Raw genomic sequence first — 22,654 nt, 5'->3', positions numbered from 1 at the left:
GACCAGCCCTATGATCTGATGCAGTGGGAGTAGGGACCAGCCCTCTGATCTGATGCTGTGGGAGCAGGGCCAGCCCTCTGATCTGATGTGATAAGGGGTGGTAGGAAAGGACCAGCTTTCTAATCTGATGAGGTTGGAGGGACAAACCTTTTTGATCTGATGCAGTGGGGGTGGCTTTATAAATATATAAATAGTTTGGGGGGTTAGTTTTGAGAATTTGGGCAGTTCTGCTATACCAAATGAGTTATCCCATTGCATCATTTTGTAACATGGTATACATAGCTGCAGATAAAAACCTTAAAATAAATACAAATTAGGGATACAAATTAGGGTTCAAGACCTTTCCACCCAAGGGCAGGTTCCTTCTCTCAAGATTATCTGTAGACCAGATAAAGAGAGAGGCGTTCTTACGTTGTGTCCAGGATCTTTTCGACCTGGTAATGATAGTTCCTGTTCCGATACAGTAGCAGGGTCTGGGATTCTATTCTAATCTGTTCATAGTTCCCAAAAAAAGAGGGAACTTTCAGAACTATTTTAGATCTCAAGAGCATAAACAAGTTCCTCAGAGTTCCGTCTTTCAAGATGGATACTATTCGTACCATTCTTCCTTTGGTTCAGGAGGGTCAGTTCATGACCACAGTGGATTTAAAGGATGCGTATCTGCATATTCCCATCCACAGGGACCATCGCAACTTTCTGAGGTATGCGTTCCTAGACAGGCTCTTCCATTCGGTCTTGCAACAGCTCCCAGAATTTTTTAAAAGGTCCTGGGAGCGTTGTTGGCGGTGCTTCGGTTGCGGGGTGTTGCAGTGGCGCCTTATCTGGACGATATTCTGGTTCAGGCGCCATCTTTTCAACTAGCAAACTCCCACACGGAAATGCTGTTGTCTTTTCTGCGCTCCCACGGATGGAAGGTGAATTTAGGAAAAAGTTCCTTGATTCCAGCTACAAGGGTGGTGTTCTTGGGAACCATTATAGATTCTCTATCAATGAAGATTTTTCTGACAGAGGCCAGAAAGACAAAGATCTTCAACTCTTGTCTTACCCTTCAGTCCTCTCCTCGGCTGTCAGTGCCTCAGTGTATGGAGGTCATTGGTCTAATGGTGTCAGCTATGAACATCATTCCATTTGCTCGATTCCATCTCAGGCCTCTGCAGTTATGTATGCTCAGACAATGGGGATTATGTGGATCTGTCTCCGCGAATTGTTCTGGATCAGGCGACGAGAGATTCTCTTACGTGGTGGTTGTCTCAGGATCTTCTCTCCCAGGGAACCTGCTTCCGCAGACCTACCTGGGTGATTGTGACCACGGATGCCAGCCTGCATGAATGGGGAGCAGTTTGAGGCTCTTTAAGGGCTCAGGGTCTTTGGTCTCAGGAGGAATGTCTCTTCCCATAAACCTTCTATAGCTGAGGGCAATCTTCAATGCTCTTCTGGCCTGGCCTCAGTTATCTTCTGCCCATTTTATCAGGTTTCAGTCTGACAACATAACGTCAGTGGCTTACATCAATCATCAGAGAGGTACTCAGAGTTCCTTGGCCTTGTCCGAGGTGACCAAGATTATTCAGTGGGCAGAGACCCACAACTGTTGTCTGTCTGCGATCCACATTCCAGGGGTGGACAATTGGGAAGCAGATTTTCTGATCAGACAGACCTTCCATCCGAGGGAGTGGGAACTTCATCCGGGGGTGTTTTCCAGTCTGATCTGCAATTGGGGGCAGCCGGAGCTGGATCTCATGGCATTGCGTCAGAATGCTAAGCTCCCAAGGTACGGGTCGAGATCAAGGGATCCTCAGGCTGTATTGATAGATACTCTGGCGGTCCCCTGGAATTTCAGTCTGGCATATGTGTTTCCTCCGTTTGCTCTCCTTCCAAGGGTCATTGCTCGAATCAGACAGGAGAGGGCGTTGGTGATTCTCATTGCACTGGCATGGCCTCGCAGGATCTGGTATGCAGACCTGGTGGAAATGTCGTCTCTTCCGCCATTTTGACTTCCATTAAGGAAGGGCCTTCTACTTCAGGGGCCCTTCCTGCATCCAAATCTCGTTTCTCTGAAGCTGATTGCTTGTAGATTGAACGCTTGATTTTGTCTAAGCGTGGGTTTTCTGAGTCTGTCATTGAGACCATGATGCAGGCTCGTAAGCCTGTGACAAGAAAGATTTACTATAAGATATGACGTAAATATCTGTATTGGTGTGAATCTAGGGGCTACTCTTGGAGTAGAGTTAGAATTCCTAGGATCTTGTCTTTTCTCCATGAGGGTCTGGAGAAGGGGTTATTGGCAAGTACCTTAAAGAGTCAAATTTCTGCTTTGTCTATTTTGTTACACAAGCATCTGGCAGACGTACCAGATGTCCTTTTGTCAGGCCCTGGTTTAAGTTTGTTACTCCTCCGTGGAATCTTAACCTTGTTCTTAGAGTTTTTCAACAAGGCTCCGTTTGAGCCTATGGATTCTTTGGATATTAAGTTGTTATCCTGAAAGGTTTTGTTTTTGGTTGCTATTTCTTCGGCTAGAAGAGTGTCTGAGCTCTCAGCATTACAGTGTGAATCTCCTTACCTTATTTTTCATTCTGATAAGGTGGTCCTGCGTACTGCCTTAGGTTTCCTTCCCAAAGTGGTTTCGATAGGAATAGTAATCAAGAGATTGTTGTTCCTTCTTTGTGTCCTAACCCATCTTCTCATAAAGAGCGTTTATTGCACAACCTGAATGTGGTTCATGCATTGAAATATTATTTACAGGCGACCAAAGATTTTCGCCAGTCTTCTTCTTTATTTGTCGTTCTTTCTGGAAAAGGCAAGGGTCAGAAAGCTACAGCTACTTCGCTTTCCTTTTGGCTGAAGAGAATTATTCACTTGGCATATGAGACTGCTGGACAGCAGCCTCCTGAGAAAATCGCGGCTCATTCCAAGAGGGCTGTTTCTTCTTCCTGGGCCTTCAAACAGATTTGTGAAACAGATTTGCAAGGCTGCTACTTGGTCATCTTTGCACACTTTTTCAAAATGTTATAAATTCGATACTTTTGCTTCAGCTGAGGCTTCTTTTGGGAGAAAGGTTCTTAAAGCAGTGGTGCCTTCTGTTTAGGTTCCCTGTCTTGTCCCTCCCTTATCATCTGTGTCCTCTGGCTTGGGTATTGATTCCCAACAGTAATTAAGATGATCCGGGGACTCACCGTGTCATTAGAAAGAAAACAAAATTTATGTTTACCTGATAAATTTATTTATTTCTTGACACGGTGAGTCCACGGCCCGCCCTGTATTTTTCAGACAGGTTTTTTTATATAAACCTCAGGCACCTCTCCACCTTATGTTACTTCCTTTCTCTCCTTTCCTTTGGTCGAATGACTGGGGGATTGTGGGTAGGGAAGTGATACTTAACAGCTTTTGCTGTGGTGTTCTTTGCCTCCTCCTGCTGGTCAGGAGTGATATTCCCAACAGTAATTAAGATGATCAGTGGACTCACCATGTCAAGAAATAAATAAATTTATCAGGTAAACATAAATTTTGTTTTTTTTTATATAGAGATGTTTAGGTGATATTTTCAAGTCAGCTTTTTATAGCTATACTACAGCAATTTCAATTGCTTCAACATTTGGGTATCATTTCCCTTTAAGATTTTTCCTTACTGGTTCTATGGAGCAAAATACTGCAGCTCAGACCTCTATCAGCTGATCATCTAGAAGGGAGATCCTCTTTTACTTTACTTCTTCTAGTTTGTGTTTGCTTTGTAAGGATTCTCAGATGTGTACCCTGCTCATCTTTGTACCTCATGTGCTGAGTCTATTGCTAATCCCAAACAGGGTTTTACTGCTCTTCAGAGTATTCATGGATTTTTACCCTATTAGAGTTGCTCCCAGGAGAGGTCGTATGAACTTTCTCCAAAAACGTAAGGATTATATTCACTCAGCTATTAGTGAGGTTTTAGTTTGCTTGCCTCCAGCAGACGTTTGCAAGGATTTGAAGGTGGTCCTCCTTTGGAATATAGCTCATAAGGTACTTCCCTTAGGAGCGGCCACTTAATGTTACTCATTAATGATGGGATGTTTCTAACTCTGAGGACTCTTATTCTGAGGATAATGTTTCTAAGTCTCAGGACCCTGCTACTGTGGCAGAGGAAACCTGTTACCAGACATACTTATAAAATCTGGAAAACCTTTTTTGCATGGTGTTCTCGCAAAGGTTACCATTGGAATTTATAGAGTTCTTGAGTTCCTGCAGGGTGGCTTAGATAAAATTTTATCAGCCAGTACTCTAAAGGGTCAGATTTAAGCTATTTCTGTTCTGTTCCATTAAAAAATTGCTAAAATTCCTGATTTTCAGGCTTTTGTTCAGGCTCTGATAAAAATTAAACCAGTCATTCGTCCAGTTTCTCCTCCTTGGAATCTTAATCTGGTTTTGAGGGTTCTTCAAACTTCTCCTTTTGAGCCGGTGCATGGGTTAGACATTCGGCTTTTATCCTGGAAGGTTCTTTTTATTCTAGCTATTTTCTTTGGCTAGAAGAGTCTATGAGCTGTCAGCTTTTTCATACAAACCTCATTTTTGGATTTTTCATGAGGATAATGCTATTCTTTTTTTCCTAGGGTGGTATCTACAAATACTATCAATCAGGAAATTGTGTTTCCTTCTTTTTGTTCAGCTCCTGAGAATTCTAAGGAACATCTTCACAATTTGTCTGGGAATTGCAAAGGTCAGAAAGCTACGCAAGGCTTATTTGGTTGTGGGAAAAGCTTCCCCTGAGTGCATTACTGCTCATTGCACTAGAGTAATTGCTACTTCTTGGGCCTTTTGTAATGACGCTTCTACTGATCAGATTTGTAAGTTTTATCAATTTGATTTTTATGCTTCTAAGGAAAATGGCTGCAGGCTATAGTGCCCCCCCCCCTTCCTTTTCACAGTTTTGCAGACTCCACGGCTTGAGTATTCCCACATGTAATGGCTCCTGGACTCTCATCATGTGATGAAAGAAAACAAAATGTATGCTTACCTGATAAATTAATTTCTTTTATAATGGTAAGAGTCCACGAGCACCACACTTTCTTTTTGTTCAGTACTTGTTTTGTATTTCTTTTCCCTGCTTTATCTTTCCTGCTTTTCTTTTTTTCCTCATCTACTTGGCTGTTTGTATGACTGAGGATCATGGGAAGTGGGAGGGATTTAAAGATCTGGTGTATTGGGTGTCTTTTGCCTCCTACTTGTGGTTAGGAGGGGAATATTCCCACGTGATGGCTTGTGTACTCTCACTATCATGAAAGAAATTAATTTATCAGGTAAGCATACATTTTGTTTTTTTAATAATATTTTTGAAAATTTTTAAAGTATTTTATATAGGTTTAATTATGCAGATGTCATATTTATGTAATCTTTGATGTCATTGGCTAATGTTGGTGATGTCACAAATTACATGTAATTATCATGTGTGATATCATCAACACAATCTCTTCAAGGTGAGGGGGATTAAGCTTGGAATATCCATTCAATTCTACAGAGTGATAAAACTCCAGCTTTACTACACTAAAGTGTATGGATAGTAAACTGTTTAGGGTACCTGGCCCTGTAATTCTAGTCCCAATCGTGTGAATAAAAATAGTGTTATATTACACAGTGCACAAACAAAATACTACATATGAAACAAACAATGAGGTAAAATGGATTCAAGAGTCCTTTTATTCTGCACAATTTCTTAAATCCTCAAAAACAAAAGCAAGAAAGGATCATTGTGTAACAATGTAGTAAGGTGGGAAATCTCATATTTATAGATACAGATGTTAGTCCTAATCATGTATTGCCTGACCATATAGAAAACACTTAGGGGAACCCCAAGCCTATGAGCCGACAAGTAAGCATATAAACTATATAGAAAAGGAGCCTGGTAATCTAAATATCAGATTATATCACAGGAAGTGAGACCATACCCCAATTTTTCAAAACAGCTAAAAAAAAAGGGCTGCCAGAGGAGTTAAAAGGGGTAGAGAGACCCTCTACAATAATACTAGGGCATCATGGTACCTGGAATAGAAATTAAATGTGACGGTAGGGTAATAGGCTGTACCTAATGATAAGGTACATTTATATAAACTGTGGGCTTAAAAAGTGCTGAATAAAGTGACTTACCTGAAGTAGCACCCCTCCCCTTGCTTTCCATTCACCAGGTTGCATTCATATCCAGCAGATAGCCCATCCAGTGCTTTACAAGAACAGCAGAAGATCTTGAAGTTAAAGGGACAGTCTAGTCCAAAATAAACTTTTATGATTCAGATAGGGCATGTCATTTCAAACAACTTTCCAATTTACATTTATCACCAACTTTGCTTTGTACTCTTGGTATTCTTAGTTGAAAGCTAAACCTAGGCGGTTCATATGCTAATTTCTTAGACTTTGAAGGCCGCCACTTATCTGAATGCATTTTAACTGTTTATCACCACTAGGTGTTAATGTGTGTCATATAGATAACATTGTGCTCACGGACGTGGAGTTACCTAGGAGTCAGCACTGATTGGCAGAAATGCAAGTCTGTCAAAAGAACTGAAATAAGGGGGCAGTTTGCAGAGGCTTTAGATACAAGGTAATCACAGAGGTAAAAAGTATATTAATATAACTGTGTTGGTTATGCAAAACTGAGAAAAGGGTAATAAAGGGATTGTCTATCTTTTAAAACAATAAAATTTCTGGTGTAAACTGACCCTTTAATACCTTTGTCCCTCAGGGGGAGGTTAAGGGAAATGTCCCTGCAACACCTGAGAGTAGTTATGGCTGAAATACCATAAGGAGATACTGCACACATATCATTCAATGCTGGCTGTTTCTTTTTTCTGAATCTTCTTATTGAATGAATATCTTTCACATCGGTCTGAGCTCCTATTTGATAAATAGCCAAAGCAAGTAGCTGGAACACTTATCTTCAGCCTACTTCAGGCCAAGAACAAAACTGAGAGGAGGTGGGAGGGATTAAAGCACTTGTGTGGGTTCTTGGCCTTCTCCTAGTGGTGGGAAGTATATTCCACATGTCATGACAATCATAATTATACAAAATAAAAATAGATTATTTAATGACCTCAAAACACATAGCTAAAATCATATTAAACTAATAAGCATGTCAAAAGGATATGAATACTCAAGGATTCTCATGTACACAGGGTATATGGATCATTTTTATCTGTAGCCAAAAAAAGCCAAGAATACACAATTTAACATACTTTAGTCTTAACATCACAGCACAGCTAACATATATAGAACAACTTTCCACATTCTTGTGCAGCATTGACTATTATAAAGGAAAAATATACATCAGAGTTTGCCCGCTACCTATATGTACACTTAGAATACACTACATGTAAAGAGAGGAATGTATGTTGACTTTTTCTATTCCTTCTTTTTAAAGGGACAGTCTACACCAGATTTTTTTATTGTTTTAAAAGATAGATAATCCCTTTATTACCCATTCCCCAGTTTTGCATAACCAACACAGTTATAATAATATACTTTTAACTTCTGTGATTGTCTTGTATCTAAGCCTCTGCAAACTGCCCCTTTATTTCAGTTCTTTTGACAGACTTGCAGTCTAGCCAATCAGCGCCTGCTCCCAGATAACTTCACGTGCACGAGCACAGTGTTATCTATATGAAATACGTGAACTAACACCCTCTAGTGGTGAAAAAAGGTTAAAATGCAATCTGAAAAGAGGTGGCCTTCAAGGACTAAGAAATTAGCATATGAACCTCCTAGGTTAAGCTTTCAACTAAGAATACCAAGATAACAAAGCAAAATTGGTGATAAAAGTAAATTGGAAAATTGTTTAAAATTACATGCTCTATCTGAATCATGAAAGTTTATTTTGGCCTAGACTGTCCCTTTAAGTCAAATAAATGGTAGGCTGTAGTAAATAACGCTTTGTATATTAAGAGTCCTCAGAAAACATGCTGACACCAAAGATCAAATTAGGTGAGATTTTTAATACAGGCCATAAGCCTGGGCCCCATGTTAAGGAATTAGAGTCACCCTATGCCAGTCTTCCATACAACTGTTGTGAAAAGTAGTCTGCGTTTGCAAAACCTTCCAATATTTACATTGCATAAGGTTCAGTCTCAGTCCCTGCAACACTCCCCAGTGTCCATCCGGCAGGGCAGTCTGGAGCAAAACTACAAAATTCCATTTTATATCAGAGCAGAAACTGTCATGCTCCAGTAGTCACAGGAACAGGTAGTTTGCTGTGTTGCTGGCCTCTCGTTACAGAGTAATGAACATGTCAATTTATGCTTACCTGATAAATTTCTTTCTTTTGCGATGTACCGAGTCCACGGATTCATCCTAACTTGTGGGATATTGTCCTTCCTGACAGGAAGTAGCAAAGAGAGCACCACAGCAGAGCTGTCTATATAGCTCCCCCCTTAACTCCACCCCCAGTCATACGACCGAAGGCCAAGGAAGAAAAGGAGAAACTATAAGGTGCAGAGGTGACTTAAGTTTACATAGAAAAATACTATCTGTCTTGAATAGACAGGGCGGGCTGTGGACTCGGTACATCGCAAAATAATTTTGTTTTCTTTTGCATGATGCACCGAGTACACGGATTCATCCTAACTTGTGGGATACCAATTCCAAAGCTTTAGGACACGGATGAAGGGAGGGACAAGACAGGAACCTAAACGGAAGGCACCACTGCTTGCAAAACCTTTCTCCCAAAAATAGCCTCCGAAGAAGCAAAAGTATCAAATTTATACAATTTTGAAAAGGCATGAAGCGACGACCAAGTCGCAGCCTTACAAATCTGTTCAACAGAAGCATCATTTTTAAAAGCCCATGTGGAAGCTACCGCTCTAGTATAATGAGCTCTAATCCTTTCAGGAGGCTGCTGTCCAGCAGTCTCATAAGCCAAACGGATGATGCTTTTCAGCCAAAAGGAAAGAGAAGTTGCCGTAGCCTTTTGACCCCTACGCTTTCCAGAATAGACAACAAACAAATTAGATGTTTGACGAAAATCTTTGGTTGCCTGCAAATAAAATTTCAAAGCACGAACCACGTCCAAGTTGTGCAACAGACGTTCCTTCTTACAAGAAGGATTAGGACACAGAGAAGGAACAACAATTTCTTGAATGATATTCCTGTTAGTAACAACCTTAGGTAGGAACCCAGGCTTGGTACGCAAAACCACATTATCAGCATAGAAAACAAGATAAGGAGAGTCACATTGTAATGCAGATAGTTCAGAAACTCTTCGAGCTGAAGAGATAGCAACTAGGAACAAAACTTTCCAAGATAAAAGCTTAATATCTATGGAATGCATGAGTTCAAACGGAACCCCCTGAAGAACTCTAAGAACTAAATTTAGACTCCATGGCGGAGCAATAGGTTTAAACACAGGCTTAATTCTAACTAAAGCCTGACAAAAAGCCCAGACGCTTGTGCAACAAAATAGACAGAGCAGATATCTGTCCCTTTAGGGAACTAGCTGATAATCCTTTCTCCAATACCTCTTGGAGAAAAGACAAAATCCTAGGAATCCTGATTTTACTCCAGGAGAAGCCTTTGGATTTGCACCAAAAAAGATATTTACGCCATATCTTATGACAAATTTTCCTGGTAACAGGCTTTCGAGTCTGAATCAAGGTTTTTATGACTGACTCAGAGAAACCCCGCTTTGATAGAATCAAGCGTTCTCCAAGCAGTCAGTTGCAGAGAAATTAGATTTGGATGCTTGAATGGACCTTGAATCAGAAGGTCCTGTCTCAATGGCAGAGACCATGATGGAAGGGATGACATGTCCACCAGGTCTGCATACCAAGTCCTGCGTGGCCATGCAGGCGCTATCAAAATCACTGATGCTCTCTCCTGTTTGATTCTGGCAATCAGACGTGGAAGGAGAGGGAAAGGTGGAAACACATAAGCCAGGTTGAACGACCAGGGTACTGCTAGAGCATCTATCAGTACAGCCTGAGGATCCCTTGACCTGGAGCCGTAACGAGGAAGTTTGGCAATCTGACGAGACGCCATCAGATCCAACTCTCGTGTGCCCCATAGCCAAACCAGCTGAGCAAACACCTCCAGATGGAGTTCCCACTCCCCCGGATGAAAAGTCTGACGAATTAGAAAATCTGCCTCCCAGTTCTCTACACCTGGGATATAGATCGCCGACAGATGGCAAGAGTGAGCCTCTGCCCATTGGATTATCCTTGAGACCTCTATCATCGCTAAGGAACTCTTTCTTCCGCCCTGATGATTGATATAAGCCACAGTCGTGATGTTGTCCGACTGAAACCTGATGAATCTGGCCGAAGCCAGCTGAGGCCATGCCTGGAGAGCATTGAATATCGCTCTTAATTCCAGAATATTTATCGGTAGGAGTCCACAAACCCTGAGCTTTCAGGGAATTCCAGACTGCACCCCAGCCCAGAAGACTGGCGTCTGTCGTCACTATAACCCATTCTGGCCTGCGGAAACACATTCCCTGGGACAGATGATCCTGTGACAACCACCAAAGAAGAGAGTCTCTGGTCTCTTGATCCAGATTTATCTGAGGAGATAAATCCACATAATCCCCATTCCACTGATTAGGCCATGCATAGTTGCAGTGGTCTGAGATGCAAGCGAGCAAACGGAACTATGTCCATTGCCGCTACCATTAGTCCAATTACCTCCATACACTGAGCCACTGACGGCCGAGGAATGGAATGAAGAGCTCGGCAGGTGGACAAAATCTTTGATTTCCTGACCTCCGTCAGAAATATTTTCATGTCCACCGAGTCTATCAGAGTCCCTAGAAATGAAACTCTTGTGAGGGGGGAAAGAGAACTCTTTTTTACGTTCACTTTCCACCCGTGAGACCTTAGAAAGGCCAACACTAAGTCCGTGTGAGACTTGGCTAGTTGGTAGGACGATGCTTGAATTAGAATGTTGTCTAGATAAGGCACCACTGCTATGCCCCGTGGCCTTAGAAAGGGACCCTAGATCCTTCGTGAAGATTTGCGGCACTGTGGCCAACCCGAAAGGAAGAGCCACAAACTGATAATGCTTGTCCAGAAAGGCGAACCTGAGGAACTGGTGATGATCTTTGTGGATAGGAATGTGCAGATACGCATCCTTTAAGTACACGGTGGTCATATATTGACCCTCCTAGATCAATGGTAAGATAGTCCGAATGGTCTCCATCTTGTAAAGCTGGAACTCTTAGGAATTGGTTTAGGATCTTGAGTTCCAGAATTGGTCTGAAGGTTCCCTTCTTTTTGAGAACTATAAACAGATTGGAGTAGAACCCCTGCCCCTGTTCTGCTTTTGGAACTGGGCAGATCACTCCCATGGTAAAAAGGTCTTCTACACAGCGTAAGAACGCCTCTCTTTTTGTCGGGTTTACAGACAATTGAGAATGATGGAACCTCCCCCTTGGAGGGGAATCCTTGAAATCTAGAAGGTATCCCTGGGTTACAATTTCTACTGCCCAGGAATCCTGAACGTCTCTTGCCCAGGCCTGAGTAAAGAGAGAGAGTCTGCCCCCTACTAGATCCGGTCCCGGATCGGGGGCTACCCCTTCATGCTGACTTAGTGGCAGCAGCAGGCTTTTTGGCCTGTTTACCCTTGTTCCAAGCCTGATTAGGTCTCCAGGTTGGCTTGGATTGAGCAAAGTTCCCCTCTTGCTTTGCAGCAGGGGAAGAGGTAGAGGGACCACTCTTGAAATTTCGAAAGGAACGAAAATTATTTTGTTTGGTCCTTGTCTTATTTGACTTATCCTGAGGGAGGATATGACCCTTCCCTCCAGTAATGTCTGAAATGATCTCTTTCAATGCAGGCCCGAATAGGGTCTTACCTTTGAAAGGGATGGACAAAAGCTTAGATTTAGATAACACATCAGCTGACCAGGACTTAAGCCATAACGCTCTACGCGCTAAAATGGCAAAACCTGAATTCTTAGCCGCTAATTTAGCAAGATGAAAAGCGGCGTCTGTAATAAAAGAATTAGCCAACTTAACAGCCTTAAATTCTGTCCAAAATATCATCTAGTGGGGTCTCCATCTGAAGAGCCAGCTGCAGTGGTTACAGGAACAATGCATGCTATAGGTTGAAGAAGAAAACCTTGATGAACAAAAATTTTCTTTAGGAGACCCTCTAATTTTTTATCCATAGGATCAATGAAAGCACAACTGTCTTCAATAGGTATAGTTGTACGCTTAGCCAGGGTAGAAATAGCTCCCTCCACCTTGGGGACCGTCTGCCATGAGTCCTTTATGGTGTCAGAAATGGGAAACATTTTCTTAAAAACAGGAGGGGGAGAGAACGGAATACCTGGTGTATCCCACTCCTTAGTAACAATGTCCGAAATCCTCTTAGGGACCGGAAACACAGTGTAAACTGGAACCTCTAAATATTTGTCCATTTTACACAATTTCTCTGGAACTACAATAGGGTCACAATCATCCAGAGTAGCTAAAACCTCCCTGAGCAATAAGCAGAGGTGCTCTAGCTTAAATTTAAATGCCGTCATATCTGAATCTGTCTGTGAGAACATCTTTCCTGAATCAGAAATCTCTCCCTCAGACAGCAAATCCCTCATCCCTACCTCAGTATTGTGAGGGAATATCGGATACGGCAACTAAAGCGTCAGAAGGCTCAGCATTTGTTCCTAACCCAGAGCTACTGCGCTTCCCTTGCAACTCAGGCAGCTTAGATAAAACCTCTGTGAGGGTAGTATTCATAAATGAAGCCATATCTTGCAAGGTGAAAGAATTAGACACACTAGAAGTACTCGGCGTCGCTTGTGTAAGCGCTACTGGTTGTGACACTTGGGGAGAACTAGATGGCAAAACCTGATTTCCTTCTGTCTGAGAATCATCTAATGCCAAACTTTTATAAGTCAAAATATGCTGTTTGCAATTTATAGACATATCAGTACAAGTGGGACAAATTTTAAGAGGGGGTTCCACAATGGCTTCTAAACAAATTGGACAATGAGTTTCCTCAGTGTCAGACATGTTTAACAGACTAGTAATAAAGCAAGCAAGCTTGGAAAACACTTTATTTAATGAAAAAAACACAATTTGCAAAAACGGTACTGTGCCTTTAAGAGAAAAAAAGGCGATGGTTATATTAAAGGGACAGTCAGACCTGTGTTCGCCCGATGACTTCCTGTTAGGGGGTGGAGACTACAGGCTGCATGTTGCAAGTCGGCGTGCTGGCAGACTACTACCATTCTATCCCCCCTCTCTCTGCTCTATAACCCCAGACTCGGGGGTTTTTGTTGGGCCACGGCGAGGCCGTCGTGCCAGAGAAAAGGAGGTCAAAGAGGCCTGTCAGGCCAGCGGCTGTGCCGCATTTCCTGTTTTAAATTATGGAAGTTCACCGTTAACAATATATACCCTCTCTGATATAGGAGAACCCCACCGGTTTAACTAAGTACTGAAACTTTTATAAGCTAAAGCTGAAGAGGGTCGCCTGCATAGAGGGGCCAACTGCCGCAGCTGAGAGCCAGCAGGAGCAAAACAGTGAGCGTATCCTTACCACGGTTCAGTTGGTGACCGGGATCCCTGTGTAGCGGGTGGAGTGTCGCAACCTGGTTTGGTGACGTATCCCCGCGAGAGCCGCCCGGGTGCGGCGGAAGGATCTCTGATTGATGCTCTATGTGAGAGGTCCCGGAGAGGCTTGGAATACGTGCATGGTGGAAGTGGGCTCCGGTTCATGTACAGGTCCTGTGGTGTGTACGGCGGCAGATGCAGAGGTATCCTCCTGTTGGAGGCGCTCGGGGTCAGAGGCTGGATTCCCCTTGTTGGTGGCAGTAGAAGTGTATACTTTGGGAATCGCAAGTATACCTGTTATCTTTCATATCTTGTTCCCCATTGAGAAGAAGCATATTGCTCTTTTTTTTAAAAAGCGGTTAAAGGGGATAAAATTGCCCATGGGAAAGTCTGGGTAGAAACTATCCGTTAAATGGATTCTCATTTAATTAACTATGTTGGTATGGTAGGCTGAAAATATACACAGGGTGGCATATACTTTTCTCACATTACAATTGCTGTTTAAGTAAAGTGAACTGAATGACTTTGTTTCCCTCTGTTCATAAGGAAGAGAGGAAGGGAAAAGGAAAGAATTAAAAGAGGAGAAGGAGGGAAGGAAAGAAGGAAAGGAAGAAAGACTGCCTGCTAACTTTTTCTTTTTTTCAGGGTTTTTTTTTTCTTTCCCCTTTTGTGCTCTTTGCTGTTTTTTTGTTTCTTTTGACGTATGTGTTATTGCCTGCTTTGAAGCCTGATAGGCAATTCATTGTTTTGATATGCAATTCATGTGTTGGTCAGATATCATATTATTTAGGTGAATTGTGCATAGGGAAGGGAAAGGAAAGGAAAAAGAAAGATGGAAAACGGGTTAAGCAAGTATTTTAGCCCTATTGGCAAAGTGCAAATTTAAACAAATATTTTGTAAGAGTTTCTTAAAAGTGACAAGAGAGTTTCTAATTAGATAACGTTAAAGTATAAATTACTGAAATTATTGTTTTTGTGACTTGTGCTTGTCATATCATCTGCGTTAAGATCTGTGTTATATTGGTTACAAATTGGCTATGTGCAGTGTTTTTTTTTGTTTTCTTTTTCCCTTCTTTTTTTTATTTATATGACATGGTTATTGCTCTTTCTTTCCCGAATAGGGTATCGGCTGGCTTTTTCCAGTAAATTAAAATAGTTTTTCCTCTTACACACGTAAACACTTCAGCACACACTAAAACAAATTTAATCTTATTTACTATATAATTTTTCTTATTCACATACACACACACTTAAAGTCTTGCTTTTTCCTAAATAGGACATAAACTGGTTCTCTATCAGTAATATAAAATAACCCTGGTTTTATATATCTAAGTACCTCACTATATACTAATTTCACTTAATCTATCACGCTAAGGAATTCTACTATTTTTTTGTTTTGTTTTTTCTTCTCTTCACTGATTTGAGAGTGTTCACATTTTTTTGGTATTCTTTTATTTTTTGTCTTTTATTCTATCAATGGAAAAATTTATTACTCAAACAAGTTCTAATTCCCCGAAAATGCTGGCAAAATCTAAAGATAAAAAAACCAAGTCAGCTGACACTAGCGCAGATACTGTATCAGACACAGGCCCTTTAGTTATAGATACTCAGGCCTTAATTGGGCAACTGGCGGCCATCTTTTCACCCCAATTTGATTCTATCAAGAAAGAGCTAGGAGTAATCTCCACCGACATTGTAACACTTACTTCAGAAATTAAACAGTTCTCAATTAGGTTAGTGGAGGCTGAGGAAAGGATCTCAGTATTAGAGGACCAGACCAACATATATCAAGGAGCTGTAAAAAAACATGAGGACAAATTAAACAATATGCAATTGCGCCTGGAGGATCGCTCCAGACGCAATAACATTAGAATTATTGGCCTTCCGGAGCTCCCGGAGTTTGAGGATCTCATGACATTCACTTCAATGACTTTGCCACAGGCTCTGGGTATGCCAGCACATTTACTACCTTTGATTGTTGAAAGGGCGCACAGAACTGGCTCCAGAAGGAATGTGGATAATGGGTCAGTTAGACCAAGAATGATTATCTTCAGACTCCTGAAATTCCAAAATAAAATTGAATTATTGAACCTCTTTAAGAAAAAGAAAAATGAGCCAGTGATATTCGGGAACAACAAGATTCTGTTGTTTCAGGATTTCTCCGGCGAAACTTCTGCTAGAAGGAAAGTCATGGCTCCATTCTGTACTCAATTAATAAATAAAGGTATAAATGCATGGTTGATGTATCCGGCCAGAATTGTAATAGACGACAAAGGTAGTAGACGAGTATTTAATTGAGTAACAGAGATTACTGAATTTCTAAAAACTGTGGAATAGTAATGAAATGCATAGAATATATTTTAAGTGTTTGATCATTGAGCTTGATGTATAGAATGAGGGTCCCTATCTGGACTAATTTTGTTTTGATTTGCCATTTTACGTTTTATCTTTTTAATTATTGTTTTCCCTTTTTTTTCCCCCTATTATTTCCTCTAAGACAGAATAGGGGAAGATGGTTTGATATTAAATAAAAATGACAGGAAATGTTAGGATGTTGTCCTGGAATGTGGGGGGGGTATCATCCCCAGTGAAACGTAAACTAGTGATTAAAACCCTAGGTAAGAGACAGCCCGATGTGGTTTGTCTTCAAGAAACCCATTTAAATGAGATAGAAGCAGCTAAATTTAAGATTAAATGGGTGGGGAAGTAATCTCTACTAAAGGTTTAAATAAAAAATGTGGTCTAGTAATACTACTGCATAAAAAATTAGACTATAAAATAATCAAGACAGAGATCGCTAGTCAAGCGCGATATATCCTACTTCAAATAGTAATTAAAAATATAAAGTTTGTAAGAGAAAAAAAGGCATACACAAACTGCAAAACAGTTTTTTTCTGAAAATTTAACAGTGTACCCACTAAGCTTTAGAAGGATTGCACCACAAGTTAATAAGAAATAAACCCCCAAATGAAAAAACCGGATTGAAATATGTTTAAAACCGGTTAAAACCCGTTAGCACCTTACCACAGCTCTGCTGTGGCCCTACCTGCCCTCAGGAAGCGATAATATGGGGTTTAAAGCTTCAATTAGTCCCTCAGAAGATTCTCAGGACCTCAGGAGAAGTTGCTTGCTGCTTGTAAATGTAGGCCCTGCCCACCTCACTCGATGTTGCTGGGGCCTACACAAAACCTGCCTGAAAGCCATGTGGGTTATAAACAACCCCAAAGAACCCTAAAGCAAACCCATAAAACAGAAAACGTTACTCCCAGACACAAAAACGTTTGTCCCAAATTCACATAACAAACCGAGTGCCCACAAAAAATTAACCCTTTATGCAAGCTAGGATTACTGCTTACCCTTCCCCTAATGGGGACACTGTGAGCCTTTCTGAGTTAACACAGTCTCTGCAGAAAATATGACTGAACATACCTCATTGCTGTATAGCAAGAAACCGTTCCTCACACTGAAGTTTTCCTGTACTCCTCAGCTCATGTGGGAACAGCAGTGGACCTAAGTTCCAAATGCTAAGATCATCATCCTCCAGGCAGAAATCTTCATCTATGTCCTGCCTGAGAGTAAATAGTACAACACCAGTACCATTTAAAATAACAAACACTTGATTGAAGATAAAATAAAGCTAACAGTTTAACACCTCTTCTCTTTACTCTTGCTGCTAAGAGCCAGCAAAGGAGAATGACCGGGGGGTGGAGTTAAGGGGGACAGCTCTGCTGTGGTGCTCTCTTTGCTACTTCCTGTCAGGAAGGACAATATCCCACAAGTTAGGATGAATCCGTGGACTCGGTACATCATGCAAAAGAAAAGGGGGCATCTGGTTCTCTCTCCTCGAGAGCTCTGGCTTCAGTTTAATGCGGGGAGAGCACCACTAATATCATGTCTCTAATCTAGAGAAATGTTCACCGAGTAACCTCTCAACATCACCTCCACTATCTCCATTTTAGCGTGTATTCCTTTTGAATGTTATACTTTAGAAATAACACGTCTGGATGCTGCTTATTTGTATTTTCAAAATGACAGACTTGAGCTGTTTCACCCGGGTTAACAGGGTAAGGGGTGGGAGTTTGTGCCAAAGTGTTACACAGCTGTGAATTTAAATAGATATTTATGCAAACTGAATCTGTAAACAAACAAAACCGAGATTAATTTTCATTAAGCAATACATTGTCATGATGTCCTAATTATTTGCTAGTATAATACATAAATACTTCTCAGCTCCCCAAGAGTAGAATTAATATGTTTGCTTTTTAACAGGGTGTTTGGATTTGTGGCTCGGAAGACAGGCACCACAGCAGAAAATGTCTGTCACCTCTTTGCAGAACTTGATCCTGAACAACCAGCATCAGCCATTGTCAACTTTATTACTAAAGTCATGCTGGGCACACATAGGAGATGAAGTGCAGCACAGTCACAGAAAGTTGGTTGGTGGTGTCTATATGAAGAATGTGTAAACGGCTCTCATGCATTATTAAAGAAAATGAGGATTATCCATGGAGTAGTTATAGAAGAACTCAGCAAGTCTCCCATAAAAGCGGTCAGTTTCAGACTGTGAATTAAGTGTCTTAATGGCAGTGTTATTGCACGTGTGAGACTTCCTTGTTTAATGCACCCTAGATGTGCTAGCCGCATTGTGAAGTTGAAAAAGGTGCAATTCAATCCTCTTGGGAAGCTACAGTGTGGGATGGTTGAGGTATTATACTGCATCACAACATCCATTTAAAAGAACAAGTTCAGAAGACCGAGGCTTTTAACTGTTATTTTTTTTTTCCTTTTTAAGAATATGTAGGAGCACGCCATTGTGTTTTCTCCAAAATGAAATCTTTGATCACCTAGTAAACTCTAGATTTTAATTTTACAAGAAGTTATGGTGCCAGAATGTCTATTAATGTTACCCAAGCTTATAAAGGTCCAAATGTAAAGCAATGCAATCAAAAACACTCAGAAATGAAGTTCTCATTGCAAAAAGTAATTACTCAATAAATAGGCATCATAATTATAAGGTGCAGTATGTTCTGGGGCACATAAACAGTATATTTGGACTATGTATTATAGAGAGGTGAACTATCAATATTTTACCTTTAGTAATATAGGGTCCTGGAAGTTAAAGACTGTAAAGAACCTGCTCACTATAAAATATATTTGTACGGCTCTTGCCTAGGAAATAATGAAACTTTATATAAATTATAAACTTTCAGAGCTTATATTTGCCCTCAACCCCTCTACCATGTACACTAATTTTGTCACACATAAGAAACATAATGTAATACAGTAGTAGAAGCCATACTTACATTTTTCATAAAATAATTCTTAAGCTTGGTCCATGTCATGATCAGGATTAAGCCACTTGGCTTTGAAAAAAATGTTTAATAAAGAAAATTTAACGACATAAGAAACGTTTTATAGCTAAGTGCAATACACAGAAACAACTGTGTACATTCTTATAGTATTGAGCACATAACATGCTCATAATAACATCTGCAGATATTGATGGGTTTTACTACAGCTCTGCCCTTTCTATTTCTTTTGAAGACAGAAAAGCAAAGCACTAGATATAAATTTATATTTCTAAAAACCATTAAGGCCTACAATTCATGTACTATTGTTACTAGGTATTTCTCCCCTAAAATATATTAAATACATAAAACAAATTTCAACTAGTCCAAGACTAATATGATATTGCAGCAGACTAGTAAATTCTCTGGTGTAGCCAGTATACTTTTTATGCTCTCTTATCAGGCAGAATTTACATTTTATTCTCAAGTAGCGATGGTTTTCTCAACCTTAATTATATTAGAATATATTACAAATTAAATTGATACAAGGAAAAGATAACATACTTCTCTCTCATGAAAGACACAAGCATTTAATATGTCTTTGCTGTGCATGAGAAGTGATTTCTTCTTCTTTAAGATTTGGAAATATAGGGAGAATATATATATTAAAGTTTATTTAGACTGTAATGAATCCTAAAGTTAGAGTATCTATGTTGTATACATATTTTTATTAATCCAACATGCTTACACCGACCTATATTCAGGACATATGTCTCCAACTCTTTAGCACCTATTATAAAACAATAGGCTATTTATAATCATATATGTGGTTATTTGTAATATCAATAATTTAGTTAACATTGTAAAGTGAAACTGTGCAGCTGGTATAGTAATATTAACGTTTGGTAAAGTCCATAGCTTGATTTCGGAATATGTAAGATTTCCTGTAATAAGATTTATACAACAAAAGTAATTACTTCATCAATAATAGATTTTGTTAGCCACCATTTTAAAGAAATGCAGTAGCTCAGATGGCTTATTAATAGCTCTATGTCGTGTTGCAGCCATATTATATTAAAGGGACATAATTATAGTATGTAGTAGCAATTAAGCACTGTTGATTTTTTGTAAATGAATGGGCTAACCAATCACTGTGTAGGTAGTTGCAGGTTCAGGTAAATTTACCATTACGTAGGTATAATAGAGGCACTACAGCCTCTCTGAGAGGAACAAACATTTATTTCTGCAATGATATCGTTTCCTACATGTTTTTAAAGGAAATTAAATGTTGAGCTTTATGTCCCTTTAAATATCTGTTAGTAAAGTATAAAAATAACACCCAAATGAATTTAATAATCCTGGCTATGTTATATAGGTACCAAGTGTTATCTAGAGATGTGCATTGATGCGGAAGGTGGGTGATCGTAGCATTTGGCTCTTTTGGAGCCCGATTTATTCTTGTGAAGGTGCAACATATTAAATCCACGAGCGGCCTCCTTCTGCATTTGGTAGTGAACGAAACTGCAAAATACACATCTAGCACCATCCCTATATAATAAGATAAAATCTCTGGTGCCCCTCCCCCCCACTGTCACAGTAGCCCTAATTGCTACTGTTCCCGCTGTTAACCAATAATGCAAATACCACCAACTCACAGACCCCTATCTTCAACCCCCTAATGCAATTAATCTGTTAAACCCCTAGCACATAATCCCCAACAATCCAATCTGAAAGAACCCACCACAATTTAACCTCCTCCCCTACATTCCCCTGTACCTTACCACACTACCTAGATACCCCAACACCTAAATGTGAACATCACCACTACATAAAAATTAGCACTCATGGTATTACCTACAAGACCGTTTGACTGCTGCTATTAAAAGAAAGACAAGTTTGTGTACTTTACCTACCTTAATCCTTGTTCCTTAATTGTCCCTTGTAGTATGTCTGGTCCAAGTTAGTAGGCATGGGCAGAATTTCATTACTCATCATTCATTAAAACAAATACTGAATATGGTCACAGGAGGCAGAATTCAAATGTTTTTAGCACTAAAATGTATTAGTGTAATACACAAATGTCTAGATTTGTGAAGATAATTGTTTGTTGCACTATTACACTAATAAATCCAATGCCATAATAAATAGTAAGCTGCGGTTGTGTGTTTAGTAAATGAATAAATTACAAAACCCTGCTAATGCCTACTTTAGTCTCTCCTTTTGTAGCAAATTTTCAAGTAATGGTTTTAACCAATCATGATTGAGATTTCTCATGTGTCTCTTTAAACAATAATGAAATCAGCAAGGCTTCTGTGTGCACATGGTAATATAGGTCATTGGGACCTCTAATATTAGTGTTCTATTAATGTACAAATGATATAACAGAGTTAAATATCTTGTATTATGTGGTAGAGCCACATACCCAATATATGTTCAGGGTGGCTCCTGACCCAATCACTGATCTCAGTGTGTGCTGGGTCAGAAAGCAACATTGAACAAAATGCTCTATGGATTACATGGTTTTTTTTTTACTTACCTCCCTTAAATATAGTTGATTAGCCAATAAATGGCCCAAAAAACTAGACATGGGCAAAAATTGTAATGTGGCCACAAGCAGTAGCATTCCGCTATTTTCACCTCTGGATATATAAGTGGGAAAGTGCAAAACACAAATCTGTGCAAATCCAGATGTTGATGTGTTAAACTTTCACTCCATTATATCTGGCACCAAAAATAGCCGAATGTCGCTGCCTGTGCCCATGTTCGATATTTGATTAGCAAAGCGTCAAATTACGAATTTTCACCTGCGTCTAGTGTAAACTCTAACGAAGCTTGGTGTTATACTGTGGGTCAGTTATAGGCTGATCCAAATAAATAAATCAATCAGAAGTGTATGGTATTAGTTACTTAGTTAAATTAACTTTAAAAGTGCTGTAAAAAAAGTCAGTCAGATAAACTAGATAAGCCTGATCTAGAAGAATGATCGCGACAACTATGAATGTAGTCAGCAAAATTCCCAAAAATAAAACTTCTAAAGCACATTATTAAAATGCAACAGTCACAGCTTAAATTATTTTATTGCAAATAGTCATTTTGCTGTTATACAATTTAAATATATTTTTGATGGAAAGAGACATGGAGCATGATGCCCCTTGTTTCCAGAAGTTATGAAGCAGTGGTCTAAAGAACGCTGCTCCATAACTTGTCTGCCTGCTCCGAGGCCGCGGATAGAAATCAACCTGATCGAATACGATCAGGTTGATTGACACCCCCTGCTAGTGGGCGATTGGCCGCAAATCTGCAGGGGGCGGCATCGCACCAGCAGTTTACAGGAACTGCTGGTACAATGATAAATGCCGACAGCGTATGCTGGCAGCATTTATCGATGTGCGGCGGGCATGATACGCTTCTTCGTATCATTCTGCTAGCACATTGATAAATATGCCCCTTAATGCATTTATATTAGGGACTAATTAAATTAGATTAAAAAAACTAGAGCATAACAAATGGTTTTCTATTGACAAAATTAGGTAAAGTAAACCCTGCACCATAATTAGTCAAGTTACAGGCTATTAAAACGGAATTTTTAGACACAAACAACCTAACACAATGATGTGATAGTGAATACATGCAAATTTTATTTTTTGTGCCAATACCTAGGAACTTTCTACAGAGAAAAAAATGATATAATATATAAACATATTTAATATATATATGCAAATAAACGTGCCAGAATCACTTGTGCTTTTATAAAGTCAGTTTTTACAACTTGATTTTTAATATATTTTTTGAGCAAGCTTGGTAAATATATTTTATGAAAAAGTGTTTCTTATGTAAATTGCAATTGTCAATAAAAACACTTATCAAACAGCA

The 22,654-nt window shown here is 39.9% G+C and overlaps 1 protein-coding gene across 2 annotated transcripts in view; it reads left to right on the top strand.

The window, feature by feature from the left end:
* TNS2 (tensin 2) overlaps window positions 1-22,654 on the top strand; it is a 382,090-nt gene extending 359,436 nt beyond the window's left edge. For both annotated transcript variants that reach the window (XM_053708325.1, XM_053708326.1), the window contains exon 29: window positions 17,763-22,654. In XM_053708325.1, coding sequence (XP_053564300.1) covers window positions 17,763-17,904 — 142 coding nt within the window. In that variant the 3' untranslated portion in view covers window positions 17,905-22,654. The remainder of the gene's footprint in view (window positions 1-17,762) is intronic.

Source organism: Bombina bombina, chromosome 3 (assembly GCF_027579735.1).
Source record: "Bombina bombina isolate aBomBom1 chromosome 3, aBomBom1.pri, whole genome shotgun sequence".
NCBI classification, from domain to species: Eukaryota; Metazoa; Chordata; class Amphibia; order Anura; family Bombinatoridae; genus Bombina; species Bombina bombina.
The sequence above is the reverse complement of the archived record's forward strand: the minus strand, read 5'-3'. Positions and strand labels throughout refer to the sequence as shown.